Raw genomic sequence first — 25,488 nt, 5'->3', positions numbered from 1 at the left:
GCCCAGGAGACCCCACAGGTCACATGGCAGGAGCTGAAAATCCCTTTGGAACCCAAGGGTGGGATCCAGGATGAGCAGTGGGAGATCCAGGATGAGGAAGGGGAGATAAAGATGAAGAGTGGAAGATCCAGGATAAAAAGGGGAAGAATCAAGATGAGAAATGGAAAATCCAGGATGAGCAGTGGGAGATCCAGCATGAGGAGGGGAAGATCCAAGATGAAAAGGAGAAGATCCAAGATAAGGAATAAAAGATCAGGATGAAGAAGGGAAGATCCAAGATAAGCAGTGGGAGATCCAAGGTGAAAAGGGGAAGGTCAAAAATGAGAAGGGGAAGATCCAGGATGAGCAGTAGAAGATCCAAGATGAGAAGGGGAAAGGTCAAATATGAGGAGTGGGAGATCCAGGATAAGCAGTGGGAGATCCAAGATGAGGAGTGGGAGATCCAAGATGAGGAGTGGGAGATAAGGATGAAGAGTGGAAAATCCAGGATAAAGAGTAGAAGATCCAAGATAAGCAGTGGCAGATCCCAGATGAGAAATGGAAGATCCAGGATGAGAAGTGGATCCAGGATGATCCAGGATGAGGAGTGGGAGATCCAGGATGATCCAGGATGAGCAGTGGATCCAGGATGATCCAGGATGAGCAGTGGGAGATCCAGGATGATCCAGGATGAGCAGTGGGAGATCCAGGATGATCCAGGATGAGCAGTGGGAGATCCAGGATGATCCAGGATGAGCAGTGGGAGATCCAGGATGATCCAGGATGAGCAGTGGGAGATCCAGGATGATCCAGGATGAGCAGTGGGAGATCCAGGATGATCCAGGATGAGGAGTGGATCCAGGATGATCCAGGATGGGGAGGGAAGGATCTGTCCCAGCTGGATCTGCCCATGGACAGATGTGTGGCCCAAAGCCATGGATGGGGCTGGGGGCACCCTGGGGAGCTCGCTGCCCACACCAGGGCTGGGACCGGCTGGGATTTAACCCAAAGCATCCCAAGATCCCCTGACACCCTCACAAAGCCATTCCTGTGTCCCAGCCCGTCCCCGGGGGAGGCAGCTCTGCCGGGATCTGTCCTGGAGCTCATCCCATTTCTCTTCCTCCCGGAGGGAAGCAGCCAGGGCGGGGAGATCGATAAAAGCCGCAATTATGTGTTGGTAACAATCAGCTCCGGAGCAATTAGGGAGCCAAGTTGTGCCATAAAAATCTGTGCAGAGAGGGAAGGGAAGCAGCCAGGGCAGAGTTCCCAGCCCTGCATTTCCACCCCTCTCACAGGGGGGACAGGGGACACCTGAGGTGCTGCCACCTCACCCCGTTAAAACACTCCAATGTTATTTTCTTCCACTTTTTTGAGGAGGCAGGATAAGGAGGAAATTTAAAAAAAAAAAAAAAATTCCTGTGCATGGATTTCTTCCCGTCCCTTTGATTTCCTTATATGGGGAAGGTGGGAAAAAGATTTTGCAAAAATCAAGATTCACCTTAATGAAAGGGAAAAAGGGAAGGGGGAAATATTTAACTCTCCCAGGAAGGGAACAAAATGAATTTGCTGTATTCAACAACAACAACAACAACAACAAAAACCCTCCTCTCCACAGCCTGATTGCATCTAACCTTGCTTTTACATTCCTAAAGTGATTTCCAAATGAGGGCACGGATTAGGGAGAGCAGAGAGGGAACAGACGGGGGGAAGGTGCTCGGCAAAACTCGGGATCAATTTTAAACAAGCTGGAAGGGAAATTATTTTCTTATAGATTATCAGCAAAGCCAGACCCCGTCCCAGAGGACACGGGGGATGGTTCATAAATGATGTTCAGGCACGTCCTTGGCAAACAGACAACAAATTAGAGCCACCCTAAAGCCTCCCCTTCCTTCTCCTGGCCCGTCCTGGTTCAGCTCTGCTGATGAAAAATGCATTCGGGCTGCTGTGCTTCCCGTGGAATGACACGGCCTGTTTTGTAGGGATTTATCTCCTGTGAAATATTTATGGCCAGGCCAGGTCGTGGAAAGGGTTACAGGGAGGTTTTTTTTTTAAAGTATCAGCATCTCCTGTCCTACAGACACCTTCCCTTCATCCCCGAGAATTTGCACTGCCTGGCTGCTTGTTTTGCCTTTTTTTTTTTTTTTTTTTTTTTTTTTAAGCATTGAAAGGTAGAAAAAAAAAGGTGCCAAACTCCACAAAAAACCAGTGCAAAAAACGAGGGCAGGTCCCCTCTGGCAGCTGGGCCGAGATCCTGCCCAATTCCAGCTCAGGGAATGGGGAGTTCAGTTCATTTTAAACACTCAATCCCCCCCTGACATTTATCTGATGAGGGGGAATTACAACATTCATCCTGACTCTTCTGTGGAGGGAGAAAGGCTGACCCAGACAGGTGCTTTGGAGAAATCCTGAGAGCCAGGGAAGAGGCATCCAAAGGGAAGCTGCATTTCCCAGGTGTTTGTGCTGCACAGCAACCACAAAATGTTGTGGTTTTTTTTTTTTGTTTTGTTTTTTTTTTGTTTTTTTTTTGTTTTTTTTTTGTTTGGTTTGGGTTTTTTGTTTTGTTTTTTTTGGTTTTTTTTTTTGTTTTTTGGCTTTTTTGGTTTTTGTTTTTTTTGTTTTTTTTCCCTGCAATTTGAACTCATTTACAGGTTCAAGGAAAGCAGGAAAGTTTAAATAATGATGTGGTTCACGTGTTGAGGCCAGCACTGCTAAGAACAACGTGGGAGCATCCAAAGGGGGCAGCTTTGTGGATTTATCCCGGGAAAATCAAATCCCCTTTCCCTTGACTCCTCTCCAGAGCTTTTTCCCAACAAAATCCTCTGGAGAGGAAACCTCAGAGCTGCCCTGAGCCCTTGGGAGGGGACTCAGAGCCACCACAGCAATGGTGGGAACACTCCAAGGAATGCACTCGATCCATTCTGCTCCCACCAGGAGCTGCCACAGCCTTGGAGCAGCATCCCCAATCCCAAAGGATCTCCTGGTCCTCAGCACCACCCGAGCATCCCAGTCCTGAAATGTTTTATCCCGATCCTGAAGCCTTTTTATCCCAAATCATGAAACCTTTTTATCCCAAATCATGAAGCCTTTTAACCCAAATCATGAAACCTTTTTATCCCAAATCATGAAACCTTTTAACCCAAATCATGAAACCTTTTTATCCCAAATCATGAAACCTTTTTATCCTGGTCCTGAATTCTTTGAATCCCAAATTATGAAATCTTTTTATCCCGATCCTGAAACCTTTTTATCCCAATCCTGAATTACTGTTATCCTAGTCCTGAAATCTTTTTATCCCAAATCATGAAATCTTTTTATTCCAAATCAAGAAATCTTTTTATCCCGATCCCAAAACCTTTTTATCCCGGTCCTGAAACCTTTTTATCCCAATCCTGAATTATTTTTATCCTAGTCCTGGAATCTTTTTATCCCAAATCATGAAATCTTTTTATCCCAATCCTGAATTCTTTTTATCCTAGTCCTGAAACCTTTTTATCCCAATGCTGAATTCTCCCCTGTGAGGGTGGGGAGGGGCTGGGATGGAATTCCTGGAGAAGCTGTGGCTGCCCCTGGATCCCTGGAAGTGTCCAAGGCCAGCCTGGGATGCTCCAAGGTGTCCCTGCCCATGGAATGGGATGGGTTTTAAGCTCCCTCCCAACCCAAACCAGTCTGGATTTTTTTTCTAGGAAACCCAGTTCGGGGGATTTCTAGGATAGCCAGGCTGGGGGGATTTCAGGTGGAAAATGAACAGAGCAGGATCATGCAGGGATCAGCCGTGGATTGCTGGGAAAGCTGGCATGGGGGAGGGACAGAAATTAGAAATAAATAAAATAGAAATAAAATAGAAACAAAGGGCATTTCTTTCCTCTCTCTTTACCTTGGTACTGGGCACTGAAGCCCTTCTGCCTGTGGTTGCCGTCCGAGGTGAAGTGCAGCCGCAGCCAGTTTTTACTGCTGATCACGGGGGCGGGCAAATTCGTGCCCGTGAACCTGCAAGAGAGCCAAGAGCCACGTCAGGAGCCACCCCGAACTGCCCAAGGGATTTGGGAACTCCTCCCACCCACGGCTCCAGGGCTGTTCCCAGCCTCCCATTCCTGCTGGAATTCCCACCTGGCAGCTCCGTTGTGGCGCTACCACAGAGAGAGGGAGAGATTTACACTTGATTTTAAATAAGTTGAGCAGTAAAGGTTTCTTTATTCACATTACACGTTTGTTTATTTATGGAATTTGAACAATGAGCGCGGACTGGACAGTGACGATGAGATTTCTTGACTTCCCTGCTTTCATCATTAATGCTTTCTTCCTCTCAAGAGGAACGTACAACAATTATTGTTTAGAACAAAGAGTGTGAGAAAGCGTAAAAAGAGCGTGTTAACAATCAGAGGGCCGGAACACCAGGGCAGCACTCCATCTCGGTCATTACAGAGATTTCCATTCCTTTTCCCAAAGCAAAGAACGTTCCCAGCCTTATCCAGTTCCTCTCTTCACCACTGGTTAACCCCACTACAGAAAAAAAACTCTGCTTGTTTTAACTCGGGAAGGGAAAGGATGGCGGGAACATCTTTATTTTTTATTTTATTTATGACCAATCCCGACCTGAGGAAGGTTCCAGCCAGCAGCTGAGGTGGGCAGCTCCAGAGCCCAGCAGCAGCCCTTCAGAGCTCTTTGTAATTTTATTTCTTTTTCAAATATGATGTTGGTTGCTTCACTTAACTCCAGCTCACAATTCTTGGCTGAGTTTTGGCCCGAGTCAAGTTTTAGACTGGAACAACATTTCTCCCAAGGCACAGCACAATGGTGACATTCACCATGGTGGGGACACCAAAACTCTCATGGAGCCCTGTTCCTGTTCATGAAAGTTAATTATTTTAATCCCCAATTATCACTTATTTAAAATCACTACAACCTCAACACCCATTATTGCCATTCCAACACCTTTTCTTGCCATCCCAGCACCCACTTTTGGCATCCCAACACCTCCTGCTTTTTTTTTTTTTTTTTTTTTTTTTTTTTAAATGAAGGCAAAAAGGATCCTGGGAATCCGGAGGGTAATTCAGATTTGATTATCCAACATTTTTGAGCAGCAGCTGGGACATCCCATGGAGCATCTGAAGAGTCCTTCAGTCACCCAGAGGTGACCTCAGCTCCTCCAAGTGGGAGCCGGGCTGGAATTGGCAGCGTTAATTAATGGCAGAGGGGCTGCCCTGTGCTCCCAGCCCTTAATGAGCTCACAGGGTGATTAGTGAATAACTAAAGCATCTCTGCCGCCTGCAGTACAATCCAAACCCTGGATTATCCCGTGCCTGCATCCTCTGGGATGTTTTCAGTCCGGGTTTTAAGGCTGTTCCCAATCATTTCTCCATGGATCGTTTCCATCCCTGCTCCCCAGCCCTTCCAGGAGGGAAATGCAGAAATGGGGATCTCAAACCCATTGAATCGAGAACTTTCTCCAACAACCGAGTTCAAACAAGCAGATTTGGGGCTGAGATCAAACATGGGATGCCTCAAAAGGAGCCTGAGGAAGTTCCCCTGGCTGCTTTTTATAAACAACCTTAAATTTAAAATTCTCACCCCCCCCTCCTCAGGGCCATTCTTTGTTCATTCCACAAATAATCTTCAGCTATGCAGAGCCAAATTCCCCTTTCACAGCTGTAATTCAATTGCCTGAGATAAAAAATGGACAACAACGAACCAAAGGTGCCTGAATGAGGCTCAGCTTCTCCTGTTCAGCTCTCCCATCCCTATTTTTGGGTTTTGATCAGCACATCCTTGAAGGGTGGATGGAGCAGCCCGAGGACTGGGAACCCACTGACACAGAAACTTCATCTCCACAGACTCAGGGAATTATTAAGGTTGGAAAAGACCTCCAGGATCATCAATTCCAAGCTCTCCTGAGTTTCCTTTTCTCCAGGCTGAGCCTCCCCAGCTGCTCCTCCCAGGAGTGACTTTCCAAACCCACCCCACCACGAACTTCCAAGGATCCCAAAGACTTGAACTGTTAAAATCCCACCAGCCCAGTAAATGAACACTTGGAAAATCAATTGGAAAATAGTCATGGATGGCACGTGCAAAGGGAGCAGGAGAAATTCCTGAAGGCAAAACCAGAAGGGACAAAAAATCCATCACAGCCCCAGTGAAGATTTAGGGAGAAGAAAAATTTTTCCCTGACTTTCCTGCGTGGAAATTTTCCTCAGCTCCACGTGTCACTTGCTCAAGACATTGACAGCTTTTGGAAAAGACAAAATCAGCCAAAAAAATCCCAGAAATCAGCTCCTCGTTTGCAGGCACACCCTGCCAGACTCTCCCACACCACTCTGCTCCCTCCAAAAATTCCCTTTTCTCACCCGAAATGCAGCAGGAGAATTGCAGGGTGAAGGTTTCCAGCCCCAGAGTGGGTGGGAAAAGGGGTTAAAATGTTCTGGGTGAGAAACACCACGGCTGGAGCTCAGCATTCCATGGAATTCTCTGCAGCTTTTCACCAGGAGGCTCCCACAGGCTGACGGTGATCATTAGGATGCATTAATGGTTAATTGATAATGGGATAGTTAATTCCAGCTGCAAATGTCCTGGCTGCTGGGGATGGATGCCAGAGGGAATGGCAAGGATGCTCAGCCAGGAGGAGAATCAGAAAATCAGGGAATCGTCCCAAATTTCCTAGCAGGGATAGGGACAGGGAATTGTTTTATTTCGAGTTTTCCTTTGCTGTCACCACCCTGCCCTTAAGCCCCACCTGAACTCTGTTCACCCTGAGGAAAAAACTTCATCTCAAACAATTGATTTAATCCCAAATCCTTCCCAGCAGCGTTTTGAACCTGGGATTAAACCTGGATTTTAACGTGGGAAAAACTGGGATGTTTTCCCCTCGAGTGACACCGAAGGCTCCACATTAAACACAATTCCTTTATCCATAACAGGGAGGGGTCACTGCCATCAAAACTCCTCTTTTTGGGAAAAACCACTCAAGTGAGGCCTTCTCAACTCTTTTCTTTATTTCTTCCCTTGCTCTCTCACTTCCCACCGAATCCAGGCATTAAATATTTATCCCCTGGCAGAATTAGTATGGCTGTACATGGCTGGCACTGATTACTCTGCATTCACGTCCCATTATCTATTTACAATCCCAATTCCTGCTTTAATTTGTTTCCACGCAGAGAGGAAGAAAAGGAAGGGGGGAAAAAAAAAAATCAATAAAGTGTCACAAAGTGAGGCAGAAGCGCAGGAGGAGATGTTTGCACACCCTGAAATTTGATTATCATCAATTTGGCCGTTAGTTCTTCTTCAAAGGACCCAAACACAAGGAGAATTCCTGGTGTGGATGCTGCAAACCCAGTGCAGGAGTCAGAGGTGATGACTAAAGGCAGGAATTCCATCCGAAATTCTGGTTTTTCAGGTGAAATACATGGAGATGATGGATTTAAAAATTAATTTGAAGGCACCTGGTGCTGCCCAGAACTGTGGTGCAGTCAAACACCAGCTTCAAATAAAAGCAAAGGACATCATCAAAAGGGATGTTTTATCTTTTTTTTTTTTTTCCTTTGAACTGCTTTTGTTGATTTAATTTAACCTTTCTGTTCATTTAATCTCTGTTTTGTCACCCCCTTGGATCCCTGCTGATAATCCCCAACATCAGCAGGGCTGGGTCCTGGCTCCTCCTGGAGCCTCCAACACAAATTCTGGGGGAATCTCCCTGAAATTTCACCTTCCCGGAGCTCAGACCCAACTTTTCCTGTCCTGGCTGTGTTTAACCCAAAGGGAAACCCACGGGAGAGGAGGAGGAGGAGGAGGAGGAAGAAGAGTAAGGGAGATCCCAGCAGCATTTCCAATGACGGAGCAGTCAAGGAGAGATCCTGGAAGGATTTCCAGGGATGGAGGAGCCAAAGGGAAATCCTGGAAGGATTTCCAGGGATGGAGGAGTTAAGGAGAGATCCCAGCAGCATTTCCAGGGATGGAGGAGCCAAGGCTGGCAGTCAAAACAAGATCCAAGCAGAAGAACACACCTGGATCATCCCCAGAGTGCCCCAGGACAGGCTGGACAGGGCTGGGAGCAGCTGGGATGATGGAATCCTGCCCATGGATGGGATTTAAGGTCCTTCCCAACCCAAACCACTCTGGAATTCCACGATCCACAACTGGATTCAGCGCTGTGGACGCTCGGTTTAACCAGAATTGCTGAGGGCACAGAACTGAGCCCAGCCCAAATTTCACTCTGAGCTCCGCCCCCAGCTCAGCCAGAGCCTCCCTTTCCCTCCCAGCCTTTATTCCACGATATCCCGATCCTGATCAGCCAATTCTGATTCATTTCCCTCTCACTGCAACTCAGGGACACCTCTCAGCAGTTCTTTGTCTCCCTGTGTATTATTATTCACTTCACCTGTATTTTTAACTTTTCATCCAAACCTCTCCTCAAATTATCAGGAGAGCTGTACCATTAATTCTGAACATCTTATTCGAGCTTGTCTGCTCTCTTAAACAAAATACACTTAAGCACCTCTAGACCTCATTTCTCAGTCGCAGGAGACATCTCCCCACAATGGACTTTTAGAAGGAAAAGGAATAATTCGATCCAGTTATTGTTCCTCCTTTCCTGCAGCTTCACTCTGCCCCAGAGCCTGGAGCTGCCTCGGGAAGGGCAGGCACAGATCCCACATCACCCCACACACCTCGGGAAGCAGCAGCCTGGCACATGGAAATGCTCTGCTCGTCGGGAATTCTGTACAAAATCCACCCCACAAAGAAGGAGGAGGAAATTCTGGCAGCAGCCAGGGATTTCCCTTGGAGGGATGTGCCCCCTCCAGGCTCCCAGCCCCCTCCTTCCCTGCCGTGTTTTCAGACTGGAATTCCACACTGGAATGTTTTTAAGATCCATCTTAACCCCGAGGACAGATTTTCCCTGCAGGAGGAGCAGTGCACTCCTCATTTCCCCCCCCAAAAAAGCAGGAATTTCCTTTAGGACAGGTAATTTCCAGGTGGGAGTGTGGAAAACTTCCTGGGGTGTTCACACCTGCAGGCTCCAGGGAATCTGCTGGCACCAGATCCTCATGGAAAGGACAGAACAGCAGAGATTTGCCCCAAATCCAACCCCAAAAAATGCCACCAGGGCTGACACAGATCCCCTGGACTGGAAATGAAGGAATTCTCCTGGACTGGGCTTTGGCTCAGCCTAAGGGTAAATCCCTCTGTGCCCTTCCTGCTTCCACTGCCACAGCTGATAACAACTTCAGCTTCATCCTAATCACTCCCAAATCACTCCCAAAGCTTCCACTCCCAGGGATCCCTGTCCTGGCTGCCTCCAGAACCTGCTGCTGGAAGGGAAATCCCATTAATTTATCCCCCACTTCCCTTTTCCTTCCCTTTTTCCTTGCACTCCCTCACAAGTTGAAAGCGTTTCCAAGCAGCAGCAAAAGTTCCATTATTGACATCACCTTTAACTCCTGCCCTCAGATAAATTTGCTGGCTAGGACCAAATCAATCCTTTTGATTTTTTTTTTTTTTCAGGAACTTTCACACTGGAGTTCTTAATTCTTCTTTTTTTTTTTTTTTTCACATGGCATTTCCCCAGTTCATCTTTGCAGGAGCATGAACCAAATCCTTGGCTGATTTGGGGTGATGGAGCTGAACTGGAAACAAAGCCAAACCAATTTCCACTGTCCAGGGTGCCTGATAATCTCATTTTTCTGCTATTTTCCTTCACCTCTGAAATGTTTCGGAATTATTTCAGGCTGAATTCTCCTGGATCTCTGTTCTGGATTAATTTCACTTTAATGAGAAGTGATTCAATGGTCCACAGGCATTTCTGGAACTGTCACAGCTGAGCAGCCCAACAGGTGAAAGTGTCTCTGAGGGGGTTTTATTACATTTAGCAGTGATTTATGCACAAACCCACCCACTGTGGATTAGTTTTTCTTGGATTTCATGGATATTCCACACATTTATACACACAGAAAATGGATAGCCATGTTTAGATACAAAAAAAAGAGCAACGAGCTTGGAGGCAAATATTTCCCAGCCATTCATGAAATGTAGATTTTTATTTTTAGAGTGAAAACCTCTTTAAGCCAAAGGCACAACTTCCCGTGGAGCAAAATGCAGCTGGTGCAGGAAGATGGTAAAGTGTGGACACTGTTAAAAAGCAAGGAAAATTACAGCCCAAAAAATCACTTTCAGGCTGGAGCTTCTCCTGCTCTCTCAGCTCCATTCCCAGGCTGATAAGATAGTTCAGCTTCAGTTAGAAAAAAAAATTTCTCCCAAAACAATAATTTAATCAAAACAAAATAAAATTCATAATAAAAATTAACACCTAATATTAACTATAAAACCCGTTCTAAAATACAATCCCACAAACGTTTTTCCCAATTATCCAATAAACTCCTATCTTATCTTAACTCTACAAAACATACTTTAAATACAAATTATCCACTCAATAAAAATAATCTTTTTTTTTCCCTAAAAAAACCCCGTGTGAGTTACTATTCTTCCTTTCTCTCTCTCTCTTTCTAACACAATAACCACAGTAAAGCACTGGGCTGGCCACCAACACAGAAATATTTCCAGTTTTTACCCTGATGAAGATAAAATCCCACCAGAGCTTCCAGTGCAGAACATTCCCAAGGTCACACAAAAAGTTTGAGCTTCAAAGGCATGTCTGGAAAATTCTGAAATATTTCAGAATAGAAATGTTTCAGGGATGGAATGAAAATCTAACTCCAGGCAGGACCCAGCTTTGTTCTGCACTCAGGTTGGACATTGAGAGCTTGGAAATTCCAGGAGGAATTTCCTCATGGGAAAGGTGGTCAGGCCTTGGAATTCCTGGGGTTTTTTTGGGTTTTTTTTGGGAAATGAGGAGTGCACTGCTCCTCCTGCAGGGAAAATCTGTCCTCGGGGTTAAGATGGGTCTTAAAAACATTCCAGTGTGGAATTCCAGTCTGAAAACACGGCAGGGAAGGAGGGGGCTGGAGCCTGGAGGGGGCACATCCCTCCAAGGGAATTCCCTGGCTGCTGCCAGAATTTCCTCCTCCTTCTTTGTGGGGTGGATTTTGTACAGAATTCCCGACGAGCAGAGCATTTCCATGTGCCAGGCTGCTGCTTCCCGAGGTGTGTGGGGTGATGTGGGATCTGTGCCTGCCCTTCCCGAGGCAGCTCCAGGCTCTGGGGCAGAGTGAAGCTGCAGGAAAGGAGGAACAATAACTGGATCGAATTATTCCTTTTCCTTCTAAAAGTCCATTGTGGGGAGATGTCTCCTGCGATGAGAAATGAGGTCTAGAGGTGCTTAAGTGTATTTTGTTTAAGAGAGCAGAGAAGCTGGAATAAAATGCTCAGAATTAATGGAGCTGCCCAGGGGAGTTTGGAGCTCCCATCCCTGGAGGTGTCCCAGGAATTCCTGCATGTGGCACTCGGTGCTCTGGGCTGGGGACAGGAATTGGTGACAGGTGGGGACTGGGTGGCCTCGAAGGGTTTTTCCAACCTCAAATTATCCTGGAAAACAGGAAAAAAAAAAATCCTCCTCCTGTGCCAGTGCTGCAGCCACAGGGAGACCTTTGGGCTCCATGGGGACAGAATTGCTCATCTCAATTAAAATTATCAAACCATCAATCCCACCCTCACCGCTAATTACCCCAATAAAAAAGAAGTGACAGAACCAAAGCTCCACACGCCCTCCCACCCTGAAAGCAGGGCTTGGTTCCAGTCACAGCACGAGGAGGTGACAAACACGATTATTTTTATTCCGCTCAAAGCAAACCACCCCTAATTCAGCACAACAAAAGGCAACTGAGGCTGTCTAATGCTGCACTGCGAACCCCCCATCCCACCCCCCAAAATCAGCTCCAGCTTTATTACAATTCCCTCTGCAGCGTCAATACAGAACTTTTTTTTTCCCCATCAGGCAGGGGGAGATGCGCTGATTTATCACAGATAAATCAGAGATAAATCAGAGATAAATCACAGATAAATCACAAATAAATCACAAATAAATCACAGAGCCTCACTCCCGGCTCTGCCACCCTAACAAACACTTAAATCCCGTTCAGCCCGCAGTTTCACTGACAAACCAGGGATGTTTCAGCCCACTGAAATCTGCAGAGGGAGCCCAAGAAGCTGTACAGGAAATTTTGGAGCTGCATGCTGGAGCTTTTCCAGCTCAGCGGGCACAGGAGCTGCTCCCTTTGGGGACTGGGGCACACGGAGGTCACCTCGGCTCTGCTCCCGGACACTCCGCAGGGGCTGAGCTGACCCTGGCTGGCTCCAGGATGTCACATTAATAATGGAAGAGGCTCGGGCCAAGTGACAAACTCGGTGGGAGTGACCCTGCTTTGGTGGCAGCTCCGGCAGGGTCACTGCAGGCAGGGGTTCGGTCCTGCCCAGGAGTTCGTGTGACATTCCGGGAGGAAAAAAAAAGGGACGTGGACACGGCAGCTCCCGTCACCTCTCAGCTCCGGAAGGAAAAACGCCTTTAGGGAAAAGGGGGGAAGGAAAATCACCTTGGGAAGGAGCTCTCAGAGCCCTAAGGATGCCCCCACAGCGAGGATTTCAGCCACGAGTCACCTGTCACTGCAGGTGCCACCAAACCAGCCCAGGTGCCACCTCTGAACGCTCCTCTCCTCTATTGTGTCATTGGTTTCTGTAGTTTCTATAAAGCTCTTTTACAGTGCAGGAAAAAAAAAACCCTAAACCTAAAAACAACAACAACAACAAAAAAAACCAAAAAACCCAGAAAAAAACCCAGCAAAACAAAACAAAACAAAAAATCCAAACCAAACAAACCCCCCCAAAACAAACAAACAAACAAACAAAAAAGCCAAAACAAAAAAAATCAAAAACAAACAAACAAAAAAACCCAACAACAACAAAAAAAACCCAACCAAAAACAAAAACAAAAAAAACCAAAAAACAAAACAAAACAAAACAAAACAAAACAAAACAAAAAAAAAAAACAACCCAAAGTCACAGGAAACAAGATTTGGGAAGTGGAATTCGGCTTCCTGACAATCCCATGAAGGTCCTGCTGGGATTCCAGCAGCAGGAATGGCAATGGAATGCAAAGCAGAACCTGGAATGATTTCCTGCCTCACCTTTGGCACCACGGGATGGGAATGGCACTGGAATTTTAGGATTAATTCCATGAGCATAAAGAATGACCCTAAACCCCCCCCCAAATGCTGAAATCCCCCTTTGGGGGCACAGAGTGTCTGCCTCCCTTCTAGAGCTGAGGGGAAGGGACAGGCTGGGACCAGGGGAGGTGACAAAGCCCCTGGGGACAGTTGTAAGCCAGGTCTAAGAGTGGAGACCAAAGTCTGGACTAACCCAGTCCCAGCAGTTCCTCCAGCACAGGCTCTGACTGATGACAGCAACACCATCTCCCATCCTCCACCCTAAAATAGGGTTTATTCCTATTTTTATTTACTTATTTTTATTTTATTTATGAACCTGGAGTGGTGGCAGCACCCACAGCCCACACAGATTCCTGACTGGAGTTCTCTCCTGGGTGAGGCTCCTGCTCAGACCATGAAAAATTCCTGCCAGGGGACAGAAAGGTGGAAAGGCTCCACCACTTCAGGTATTTGCAGGAAGAACCCACATTCCCACCTTTCATCCCATTCCTCTCCAAGAAATCATCCAATTCCTCTCCAGAAATCATCCAATTCCTCTCCAAGAAATCATCCAATTCCTCTCCAAGAAATAATTCAATTCCTCTCCAGAAATCATTCAATTTCTGTTCAAGAAATCCTTCAATTTCTCTCCAAGAAATCATTCAATTCCTCTCCAAAAATCATCCAATTCCTATTCAAGAAATCATTCAATTCCTGTTCAAGAAATCATCCAATTCCTCTTCAATATCATCCAATTCCTCTCCAAGAAATAATTTAATTCCTCTCCAAGAAAACATCCAATTCCTGTTGAAGAAATCATTCTATTCCTCTCCAAAAATCATTGAATTCCTGTTCAAGAAATCATTCAATTCCTCTCCAGAAATCATTGAATTCCTGTTCAAGAAATCATCTAATTCCTCTCCAAGAAATCATTCTATTCCTGTGCAATAAATCATTCAATTCCTCTCCAAGGTCACCCAAGTAAATGAGATCTCCCTGAAGGTTCCCCAAGCTGAAATATCCATATCCTGAACGTGGCAACTCCAGAGAAAGAGAGAGGGAGATGAAATATTGGGAAAGCTCTGAGAGGGAGCTACAGAAGGGAGGAAATCCAGTGTTAAATCCAACATTGGATCCGATCCAGAAGGAGCAGAAGGGAGGAGGGGAAGCAGCAGATAAGGATTGTCTCACACAGGGACTGTGTTTACCTTATTAATTCCTGATCCCACTCTCCTCCAGCCACGGGCAGGGATGGAACAAAAGCTGGGCTCTGTTCCCAGAAAAGCAGCCTGGGAGCTGGGGATCTTCCCCAGCAGGGACCTGTGGTGACACCCAGAGGCCAGCACCCAATTCCCTGTGGCACCGAGGGGACGTGGCCAGGGTGACACAGCTGGGATGGCCCCGAGCCCAGGGCTGGGACCCCTCCCCAGGTACAGTCTGCTGCCTGGGGTCACACCTGCCTCTGGAAAAGTCATCTCCACGCTTTTGCTTGTCTGGAAAAGTCATCTCCACACTTTTGCTTGTCTGGAAAAGTCATCTCCACGCTTTTTTGTGTTTGGAGAAGTCACTCCATTTTTTTTTTTTTTGTTTGTTTGGAAAAGTCATTTACTTGGATGACTTTGGAGAGGAATTGGATGATTTCTTCAATAGGAATTGGATGATTTCCTGAACAGGAATTGAATTATTTCTTGGAGAGGAATTGGATGATTTCTGGAGAGGAATTGGATGATTTTTGGAGAGGAATTGAATGATTTCTTCAATAGGAATTGGATGATTTCTGGAGAGGAACGGGATGATTTCTTGGAGAGGAATTGGATGATTTCTTGGAGAGGAATGGGATGATTTCTGGAGAGGAATTCAATGATTTCTGGAGAGGAATGGGATGATTTCTGGAGAGGAACTGGATGATTTCTTGGAGAGGAATTGGATGATTTCTGGAGAGGAATGGGATGATTTCTTGGAGAGAAATGGAAGGATTTCTTTAACAGGAATTGAATGATTTCTGGAGAGGAATTGAATGATTTCTTGAACAGGAATTGAATTATTTCTAGGAGAGGAATGGGATGATTTCTTGGAGAGGAATGGGATGATTTTTTGGAGAGGAATTGGGTGATTTCTTTGCCCCTCGCTGGCCCTGCAGCCCCTCGGGGGCTTTCATTATGAATGGTTTCTGCTGGAGCCAGTGGCCCTGTGGATGGGAAGGTGCAGCAGGGATTCCTGTGCTGTGTGAGGATTGTGGGGATGCAATTCCATGGGCACATTCCTGCTCTTCCCACACCTGTGTGGTTGTGCTCCTGGCAGGGACCCTTCAGTGCTGCTGCTGGAAGATTTTCCCATTGATTTTCCAGTGAAACGATGCCTTTTTGTGAGGGGTTTGTGGTGGAAAAGCTGAATCCTGGCTCTGGAAATCTCAGAGCCTGGGCTGGCTGGGAAAACCTTCTGGGAGTGAGCAGAGGGGGTGGGAAGAACTTTTTGCCTGAATGGGAAGGGTTCTGCTTGTTATTTCTGAATGGAGATTTGAGAAATATGCAGGACTTTGGAGGATGTGATGAGGTGAAATCTCCACGCTTTTTTTTTTCTGTTTGGAAAAGTCATCTCCACATTTTTTTTTTTTTTGTTTGTGCTTCATGGTAAATATCCCTGTCCCCGTTTTGTTAGTTGGTTTTTTTCTGTTTTTTCCCCAGAGAGCAGGGACTGCAGGATTAAAGGTGAACATTTCAGGAGCTCCTCACAATTTACTGATGTCACCAAGTGCAGCGACACTTCCAGCTTGTGTCTGACCCCTCTCAATCCAGGGAGCCTCAGGCACGAAGGTTTCTCCTCTCCCAGCTCCTTCCTCCTCCTCCAACCCGTGCCTCAATCCTGTCCTTACAGAAAATCCCATTTTTCCACAGAATGCCAGCATGGTTTGGGTTGGAAGGAGCTCAAGGGACACCTTCCCCCAGCTCAGAGCTCCTTCCTTCCCTGCAGAAGGGCAGAATTGTTGCTGATTTACACTAAAAAAAAAAAAAAAAAATGAAAGGCAGCAACAAAAGAGATTATCTGGGATCACCGGGAGGAATTTTGATGAGGGAGCGAAGCCTGGTAATGATGATGTTGAAGGAGCAGCCGTTTGCTCAGAATGGTTCCCCTGGTAATTCCTGCAGTGTCTGCACGAGTTTAACACACGGGATTATTGCAGGGAAGTCTCTCAGAACGAAGCAGATCCTTAACTTGCTTTGACATTGTCATTTGACACGGCATTATTCCACGGGAGAGCTGCAAAGCAATAAATCCTTCCCTTGCCAGGATGTGGGAGCCCTGTGAGAGGTGCCAGCCACCAGCTGAAGCAACAAATTGTTCAGCTGAATTCTCATTTCTGCCCCGAGTTCCACCTTGTCCTCAACGACTCTTCAAGGAAAAAAAAAAAAAAAAAAAGAAAAAAAAAAAAAGAAAAAATATAAAAGAACTCACCTGCTTAAAGCTTACAGGAAGCTGTGAGATTTCATTCCCTGATAAACTCCTGCTGGAGCTTTAATTTAACAGCAGCAGGGACAAGAAAGGTGCTTTTCAGTAACTTCCACTCAATGAAACTCTGAGAGAAATAAAACTTTGTTTTCCCCTTTTTTGCTCCTTTCCAAACTCATCCATTCCAACCCAGCTTTGGCTCTTCCTGCCAGGACAGACATTGTGAAAAGGTGTTTGCAATGATTTATTTAGGGAGCACCTGAATAACTCGAGCAGGAGAGGATCAAACAGGCCTGGCCTTATCATTTTGGGTCAATTCTTCAGAAAAATCCATTTGCAATGTGCTTGCCGTTGAGAGAATTCCTGGAATTCGCCACAAATGAATAAATTGTTGTTTCTGAGGAGCAAAGTGAGTCCACCCAAACATTCCAGCACCCACTGAGCATCAACTCCTTCAGAGATTCCCTGGGGGAGAGTTCTCAGGAAAGGGGAAAAAAAACCTCATTTTAAATTCCACCTGTCCCTGTGCTCCCACCTTCAGCCAGCCAGGAACTCCCAGGTGGGTTTATCAAGTTCCCAGGTGAGTTTATCAAGTTCCCAGGTGAGTTTATCAAGTTCCCAGTGTTGCTTCTTTCCTTCTTAGACAAAAGATGCCTGATGCACTCTGGCCATTACAAAATGCTCATTAAAATCTCCACACTGTGCACCATTCCTATTTCACACCCCAGACAGGGGCACAGCCTGCCAAATCCCAAAAAACTTCCACCTGCCACTGGCAAGACACGGGAAGGAGGCAGAGAATCAGCCAAGGTCACACAGATGGACTGGAGCAAACTGTGGAGTGCAGAAAAACCCAAAGACCTGAGGAATTTCCAGGAAACCCCATAAATCCGAGGGGTGATTTCAAGCCCAGAATGCTCCACAAGCCCTGGGGAAGCATCTGGAACTTTGAGCCCCACCCAAAGCTGGGAGGAGGGAGTGGAATTTGTTAATTCGGGCGGTTTCACGCTCCTATCATCGCGTTTAGCCGGTGTCTGCTGTGGAGTTGGAGCTGAGATTTCACTGGCACAAATCCCAGGGCAGCCTGTGCCAGGAACAGCTGCTCCCTGTCTGGGACAACCAGAGCCGTTCTTCCTCCCAAAGTCTCACAGAACCGGCAATAAAGGACTCAGAGCCGAGTGCTGCATTCCTGCTGTCCCAGGGGACAAATCCACAGGGTCAGGAACACCAGGAAAGGGCTTTGGGGAGGATCATCCTGGAGTTGGGATGGTCATAAGGGGAATGAGATAAATCCAGCAGGGTCAGGAACACCAGGAAAGGGCTTTGGGAAGGATCATCCTGACGCTGGGATGTTCATAAGGAGAACAGGATAAATCCAGCAGGGTCAGGAACACCAGGAAAGGGTTTTGGGGAAAGATCATCCTGGAGTTGGGATGTTCAGAGGGAGAACAGGATAAATCCAGCAGAGCCAGGAACATCAGGAAAGGGCCCTGGGAAAAATCACCCTGGGGCTGGGGTGTTCGGGGGGAGAACAGGATAAATCCAGCAGGGCCAGGAACACCAGGAAAGGACTTTGGGAAGGATCACCCTGGAGTTGGGATGTTAAAAGGGAGAACAGGATAATCCACAGGGTCAGGAACACCAGGAAAGGGCTTTGGGAAGGATCATCCTGGGGCTGGGATGCTCATAAAGAGAACAGGATAAATCCAGCACGGCCAGGAACACCAGGAAAGGGTTTGGGGAAAGATCATCCTGGAGTTGGGATGTTCATAGGAAGAACAGAAGAATTTTAAGTTCTCTCCCAGCCCAAACCATTCCAGGATTCTCTGATTCTGTGCAGGGCTGAGAGTTTCACAGGACACGTGTCAAGGTTGCCTCCACACTGCCTTATGTCCGAATTAATTACATCATCCTTAATGAGAATTGAAAATTATTAACTCTGGGCAGCCCTGAGTGCCCCAGAGCTCTCCAGTGGAATCCCAGTGGGAAACCAGTGATCCCAGGGATGTGTGGGGGAAAAGGGCTGGATGGAGTGCCCAGACACGCTGCTTTGACTCCAGAAGAGCAGCAAGATCTCCTCCAGGGCAGGAAAATGTGGGATCAGCTGAGAATTCCAAATTCCTGCACTGCCTGCAGCGCCTTCTCCCGGCTGGGAGCTGCCTGTGGCACCTCAGGGATAACAGCCAGGAGCAGGAGCTGGAGCTGAGCTCTGTGAATTCCCCCTGGGACAACGGGGTCAGTGTGGAGGAGCCTGGGCAGCTCCAACACTGCCAGTGCCTGCACTTCTGAGCCACTGCACAGCCAGAACACCCCCAGAACACAGCCAGAACACCCCCAGAACACACCTAGAACACAGCCAGAACACCCCCAGAACACAGCCAGAACACCCCCAGAATACACCCCCAGAACACAGCCAGAACACAGCCAGAACACCCCCAGAATACACCCCCAGAACACAGCCAGAACACAGCCAGAACACCCCCAGAACACAGCCAGAACACAGCCAGAACACCCCCAAAACACACCTAGAACACCCCCAGAACACAGCCAGAACACCCCCAGAATACACCCCCAGAACACAGCCAGAACACAGCCAGAACACAGCCAGAACACCCCCAGAATACACCCCCAGAACACAGCCAGAACACCCCAATAACACCCCCAGAACACAGCCAGAACACCCCCAGAACACCCCCAGAACACAGCCCCAGAACCCCCCAATAACACCCCCAGAACACAGCCAGAACCCCCCAAGAACACCCCCAGCACACCCCCAGCCTCTCCTGGCAGCGATTTTCCCACATCCCAAACCCCTCCGTGTTTACTCCCAGCCCTCCCACACAAGGCCCTCATTTCCTCAGGTACCAAGACAAACAAAACCAGCCGGGATTTACATTTTGGTTTTGTTCCAAGGGATTATTTCTGCTCTTTTTCTAAAATCTACATCTCCAAGGATTTTATCTGTACTCCTGAAAGCAGCTGATGGCCACACAAAATTCATTTTACAGGGGACCCCACTCTGCCCTTGGAATTCCTTGGAACAAATCCACCCTGATCCAAACCTGATCTTTCTCCTCCTGTCAGTTTTTCTTTAGTTCAAACAAAAATGGTTACTTTATGGAGCCCTGGACAACTGCAAGTGAAGGTACTGCAGAGAGGGCAGCTATAAAAAAAATGTTGTTAATATTTTGAAGGACAATCAACTCAAAAAAATGGGGAAAAAAATCCCAATTGTTCCAGTTGTCCATCAAAACTGTGAGCACCATCCTGTACCTGTGGGCACAGATCACCCTTCATTATGACAACTCTATCAAAGTGCACTCGAGTCATTTCGTATTTGCTGTGTCACAGTGAAATTATCAACAAGTACAAGCAGAAATGGATTTTTACAGCCAGGAGATTAAATTACACACCCTCCCCTCGCTGCCTCTCTCATGAAAATCCCCGGAACAAACAGCAGGTGAGTTAGAACAGAAATCAAGGCGGTGTCTGGGCTGTTCTGGTGACAAATATTACCCAAAGATCAACCCCAAAGCACAGCGGGCAGCAGAGCTGGGTCACCTCCCTATCCGGGAAAAGCAGGCAGTGAATTCCACCTGAACACGGGAAATATTCCCGGGATCAGCCCTCCCTGAACCTTTGTTATCTCACCCGCCCAAATCTTACCCGGGGACTGGCAGAGCCCCCACATTTACATGCACACTTTGAGTCATCGCTCCCAAATCAGCTCCTGATCAGCTCCAGCGTCCCCTGCCCTCGCTCACAGGTGGCTCTGCTGTCCTTCATGTCCCTCCCTTCCCTGTGGATGCCACCAGAGCCGAGGAGAGGCTCAGGATTGGAGCAGAGGGATGTTGGTGACAAAGCCGAGTGCTCCAAGTCACAGCCACCACCTGCTGATGGCACAGGGAGGGATCCCTTCATCCCTTGGATGGAGTGGAATTCCCTGGGATCACTCCCTGCCCCTGGCTCTGGTGCCATTGCTGGGCCCTGGAGCAGAGCCTGGGACTGCTCTGAGCCTCCATGGACACAGGGACACACAGGGACATCCAAGGACAGACAGGGGCAATCAGGGGCACCCAGGGACAGACAGGGACACAAATGGACACCCAGGGACACCCTGGGACATTCAAGGACAGGCAGGAACACCCAGGGACACCCTGGGACATATAGGGACACAAAGGGACACTCAGGACCCCCCGGAGACACCCAGGGACACTCGAGGACACCCAGGGACATAAAGGGACAACCAGGAACTACCGGGGACACCCAGGGACAGACAGGGACACAAAGGGACACACAAGAGACATGCAGGGACACCAGGAACACCTGGGACACCCAGAGATGCCCAGGGACACACAGGGACAGAAGGACAGACAGGAACACCCAGAGACCCAGAGACAGGGACAGAGAGGGACACGCAGGGACACCCAAGGACACACAGGGACACCCAAGGACACACAGGGACACTCAGGGTCCCTCTCAGCATTCCTCAGCCCCAGCTCCCTCTGCCTTTCCTGGGCAGGGAGCTGCTCCAGCCCTTCCTCATCCCCAGAGCCTCCCCAGGAGCTCCCTGTCCCTCCTGTCCCAAGGATCCCAGGGCTGGACAAGCACTCCAGATGTGCCTCACGGGGCTGACAATTTGTATTTCTAATTCTCACTGAGGACAATGACCTGGAGCTGATTCCCTCCATGAAGCCACTCCTGCCTTCACTCCTTCCTCAGAGGACAAAAACCCCAGGAATGCCCTTGGCTGCCTTCTCCCAGAGGCCCTGGGGTGGTCAATAACAATAAAAATTTGCCTGCAGAGCTTTCAGCCTCAAAGCCCAATTCTCCAGGTGCTCTCCTGCAGTTCCTCTGTAATGGCATTTTTTTTATGGCCTGGCCGAAGGAACCTAATCTTGCAATTACTCCATTTAATGCCATGTAATGGCTGGGCAGCTTCCTGGGATATGGGAAAGGAGAAGTGTGGTATAATTGCATTAAAGTGGGAAACAGCAGTAAGTACTCACATTAAAAAGGGTCAGGAATAAAAGGCAACACGGTGTGAATTGTAGAGAAAGGAAGGAGTTTAAGAGATGCAGCTGAAGGTCTGGCAGACATTCCCCTCCTGTCCCTTTCACTTCCCACCAGGACAATAAAGGGGGAAAAGGAGGGAGCTGGGAGCATGAAATCCACGGGGTTTGCAAAGGGGATAAATTGGGTTTGGGGATGGAGGGAGCAGGTCAAGGGCAAGGCACCTCCGGGGAGATTCTCCTGGTGCACTGCAGCATTCCCAGGAGAATCTGACAGCACAAAAGATGGGAAACACCTGCTGAGCATCCCCATTTCCCAGCCCGGAAACCTCCCTGATCCCTGACTTCATGGCAGGAAAAAGGAGACTGGGGAAAAAAAAAAAAAAGGAATAAAGGTTCTAGTTTGAAAAACCAGCAGAGTGACCCTCAGCAGAGCAGGAGGGATGGCAGCAGGTGATGAATTCCTGATGAATTGCTCACTCCAGCTTGAAAAAGCCAAAAATCAAGTTTCCCAGGCTCTGGAATTCAGGCACAATGAGGATTTAAGGAATTCTTAAGGAATGGAGTGAAAGGATTTTACCTTAATAGAAGAAAACAACAGAAGTGGGAAGGACGTGTCACATCTTCCAACCCAACCCATCCCACGATTCCATGAGTCTGCTCCCCTTTGCTTTGCACGAGGAAAAACCACAGAAAAAAAACACAAAACAAACCACAAAGCACAAAACAAGCCACAAAACAAACCACAAAGGCAGCTGAGGCACCAGGGTTGGGCTGAAGGGAGCCACACCTGGGCTAGAGGGACCTGTTGGGATTCAAACAGAGCTTCTGAGCTCAGCTTTACACACCTGAGAGCACCTGTACCTCCAATAAATGCAAAAATTCACCAAAACATCACCAGATTGTAAAATACAATATTCTCTATCCACTTGGGGACTTTTAAGGCCCCATCCCTGTGCTGAGACCTTTTCCTGCCATCCCAAACCAGAGGGAAGAATCCAAGCTTTTAAAAGCTGGATTCACCCTGTGTAATTATGAGAACCAACAAAGAAAATGCTCAACCTTTTCCTTTCATTCCTGCAGGAACGGGAATTTTGCAGACATTTCTCCCTCCATCAGACTCCTCACAGATCCTCTGTCTGATCCTTTCAGCTCAGCTCTCAAATGTCAACATTCATTTACCTCCTAATTAACATCATTACGAGCAGTGACATTTTTCTCATCTTCCTGCTTAGGTTTGGGGTTTTTTTTTTGGTGCGTCCTGATGGTTTCTGTCAAGAGGCTGTTTTCACTTGCAGCTTTTTAAAAAGTAACAGTAAAAATTTGTTCTTTCCAATGAGGAGCTGCTGTGTATTCCAGGGATTGCTCCTGACAAGGAGGGACTGGGAGCGCTGCTGGAAGGGCTCTGGCAAGAAGCTTTACCTCAACTTTAATTGCAATTCATGGAGAGTCTTCTCCTCCTGTTAATTTTCCTGCCTTGCCTTCGATGTCATTCCTCCTGGCATGGAATTTTCACCCACCAAAGCAAAGTGGAGCCAATTCCATCCCTTCATCAACACTCATTACCTAATAGGGCAGGCAGAGCAGTGGCCAAGGTCTGTGAGGGGTTTCTGGGTGGTTTTGTGGCATTTTGTGGTTGGGTTTTTTTTTTGTTTGGTTTGGTTTTTTTTTTCCATTTTGCCTCTTTGGATACAATATTATCTGCTCATTTTGGATACCATATTATCTGCTAAATACAAGCTTTGCAAATTCTGCTTTTCGCTGCAAATCCAAGCGGCTCCACAACCAAGATTTAGTTTGTGCCAGGACTGGTGGCAACATCTCTCCTTCCTGATCAGGTCTGGGCAGTCCCAGGACACGTCTGGATGAGATCAGGGCACTGAGAAGGTCTCAGCCCTGGAATCACCAACTCCAGCATGTCTTTATGTGTATTCCCATAATTAAACAAATACCTGGAGCAGCCACGGGAAAAGCTCTGCAGTGTCTCAACCTGTCCAAAGCCTGGGCTCTGCTCCCCACAAATGATTTATCCTTAACAATCACAATTCCATGTGAAAATCCTCCAATCAAGGAGGAAACTGGAGCAATAAATGTGCTTTATTCTGGCCTCTGTGCCTGCAGAGGCCCCATAAATGGTGGTGGGTTAAACACAGCTCCGTGTTGGAGAAAGGATCCATGGATCCACCCCAGCACTGCCCTGTGGTTATTCCAGCACTTCTACCCCAGATTTCCCTGGATCCAAATGACCTGTTTTGATGGAGTATGTAGGTAATCCAGGGACATGAGCAAACGCTGTGCCGAGTTCAGATAAATGGCCTCGATTCAAAGTGAATTTTATAAATGACCCAGCCCAAGTGGGACAGCGCTGCCTTTATGTGCATTTTAACACAATGCACCCCTTCAGGCAATTGGGCTGAACAGCATCAATTCCACATTTAAATATAATTCCTGGGGAGGATCTGGAAAGAACACAGGAAAAAAAAAAAAAAAAAAAAAAAAAAAGAGGCTAAATAAACCAAATCAAGGAAAGAGCAAAAGAGTTTTATTTGTAGCTCCTGAAGTGTGGGAATTGGGGAGGCTGGAAAGTCTCTTAGGCTGAATTATTGAGATAATAAAGCACCTGCTGAAGGGACCTGTGACTGCTGGAATGAAATTATTTCATTGCCCCAGAATAATCACCAGGGCAGGTTCTCTTTGGAGAGCAAAGGAAACAAGGGAAGGGAGAGATAAATGGAATGCAAATCACCCTCTCCACTCCAAGGGAGAGCAGGGACATGAAAGGAACGAGGCTGGGAGGACAAGTGGAGTTTATTTACCAGGCTGGGGCCACTGCAAAACAACCTGGAGTAAACACAGCAGGGAAAATGGGAAGCACCTTCTGTCCAGGCTGGATTTTGCCACGAGCCTGACGAGTCCTCGCCCCTCTGTGTCAGGGTTAACCAGCCCAGCAATTACACAAGTCCTAATTGCGCTGCAATTACGCAATTCCAGAGTTTTCTGTAACTCAGGGATGGCTCCCGACTTCCAAGGCTTCTGCTCCCCCATCTTTACCTTTCAGAGAGACAAGTTCCACAGAGCAGGGGCTGTTTCATAATTTAGTACTTATGCAATCGGCTACATATGAATATTTAACACTACTGGGAACTTCAATAAATCACCTTGTACTCAGAATGAGTGGTCAAAATTTCAATTTGTTTTATTCATAGTCCTGTCCTCAGTCACAAGAATTCTGACGGGGACAGCCAAGCTCACCTCTGCCTGGGAACGACTCATTTCACCTCTTGGAAACAACCAAACAAACCACTGGGAATTTCTTTTCTTCCCAGACAAACCTGCAGAACATTATTGCATTCCCATCTGCTAAAGCGTAATTAATGAAGGCTTTTAAACCCGCAGAACCTTTCAAATTAATGAAAAGTCCACCCAAATAAATTAGCCATGGAGTCCAAGGGCTGTGGATTTAAATAACAGTGGTTCTCCTGACAGGAACCAAGGAACAGCTGTCACAGACAATTATTTTTAGGGCTGCTACTAAACCATTTTCCCATTATCAGCTGCCACCTCGCAGCGGCGAGCGGCGGCTCCACATTTTATCATGACAAAAAATCCGAGGGCTCCGCTTCTCTCCTTGAGTGTTGCAGGTTTGTAAAACACCGGGTGAGAAACGGAGCCAAAATCCCGGTGCTGGAGCAGGGGCACGGCCCTGGGTGAAGGGATGTGATGTCACCACCATGGCTGTGACATCACCACGGCTGTGACAGCGGCATGGCTGCGACATTGTCACATCCCTCCAGCCAACAGGGCACAGGGACAGGATGTGGCTCCTTCTGGTGGGCTTGGGAGACCACGTGTCACCACAGCACAGTGATGTCACCGTGGCACATCCCGAAATTCTGTCCATGGAGCGTTCCCAACTCAGCCAAGAGCTGCTCCATCACCATGGCTGTGACATCACCGTGGTTTATGAT

General features: G+C 47.4%; 1 protein-coding gene across 9 annotated transcripts in view; it reads right to left on the bottom strand.

Annotated features, from left to right (window-relative positions):
• CSMD2 (CUB and Sushi multiple domains 2) overlaps positions 1-25,488 on the bottom strand; it is a 288,669-nt gene that overhangs the window by 162,320 nt on the left and 100,861 nt on the right. For all 9 annotated transcript variants that reach the window (XR_015808349.1, XR_015808350.1, XR_015808351.1 and 6 more), the window contains exon 7: positions 3,854-3,966. Coding sequence is in view for 5 of the 9 variants with exons in the window: in XM_088178517.1 (XP_088034643.1) it covers positions 3,854-3,966 (113 nt within the window). In the remaining 4 variants the exon portion in view is untranslated. The remainder of the gene's footprint in view (positions 1-3,853; positions 3,967-25,488) is intronic.

Source organism: Sturnus vulgaris, chromosome 24 (genome assembly GCF_052056855.1).
Source record: "Sturnus vulgaris isolate bStuVul1 chromosome 24, bStuVul1.hap1, whole genome shotgun sequence".
Lineage (NCBI taxonomy): Eukaryota > Metazoa > Chordata > Aves > Passeriformes > Sturnidae > Sturnus > Sturnus vulgaris.
The sequence above is the reverse complement of the archived record's forward strand: the minus strand, read 5'-3'. Positions and strand labels throughout refer to the sequence as shown.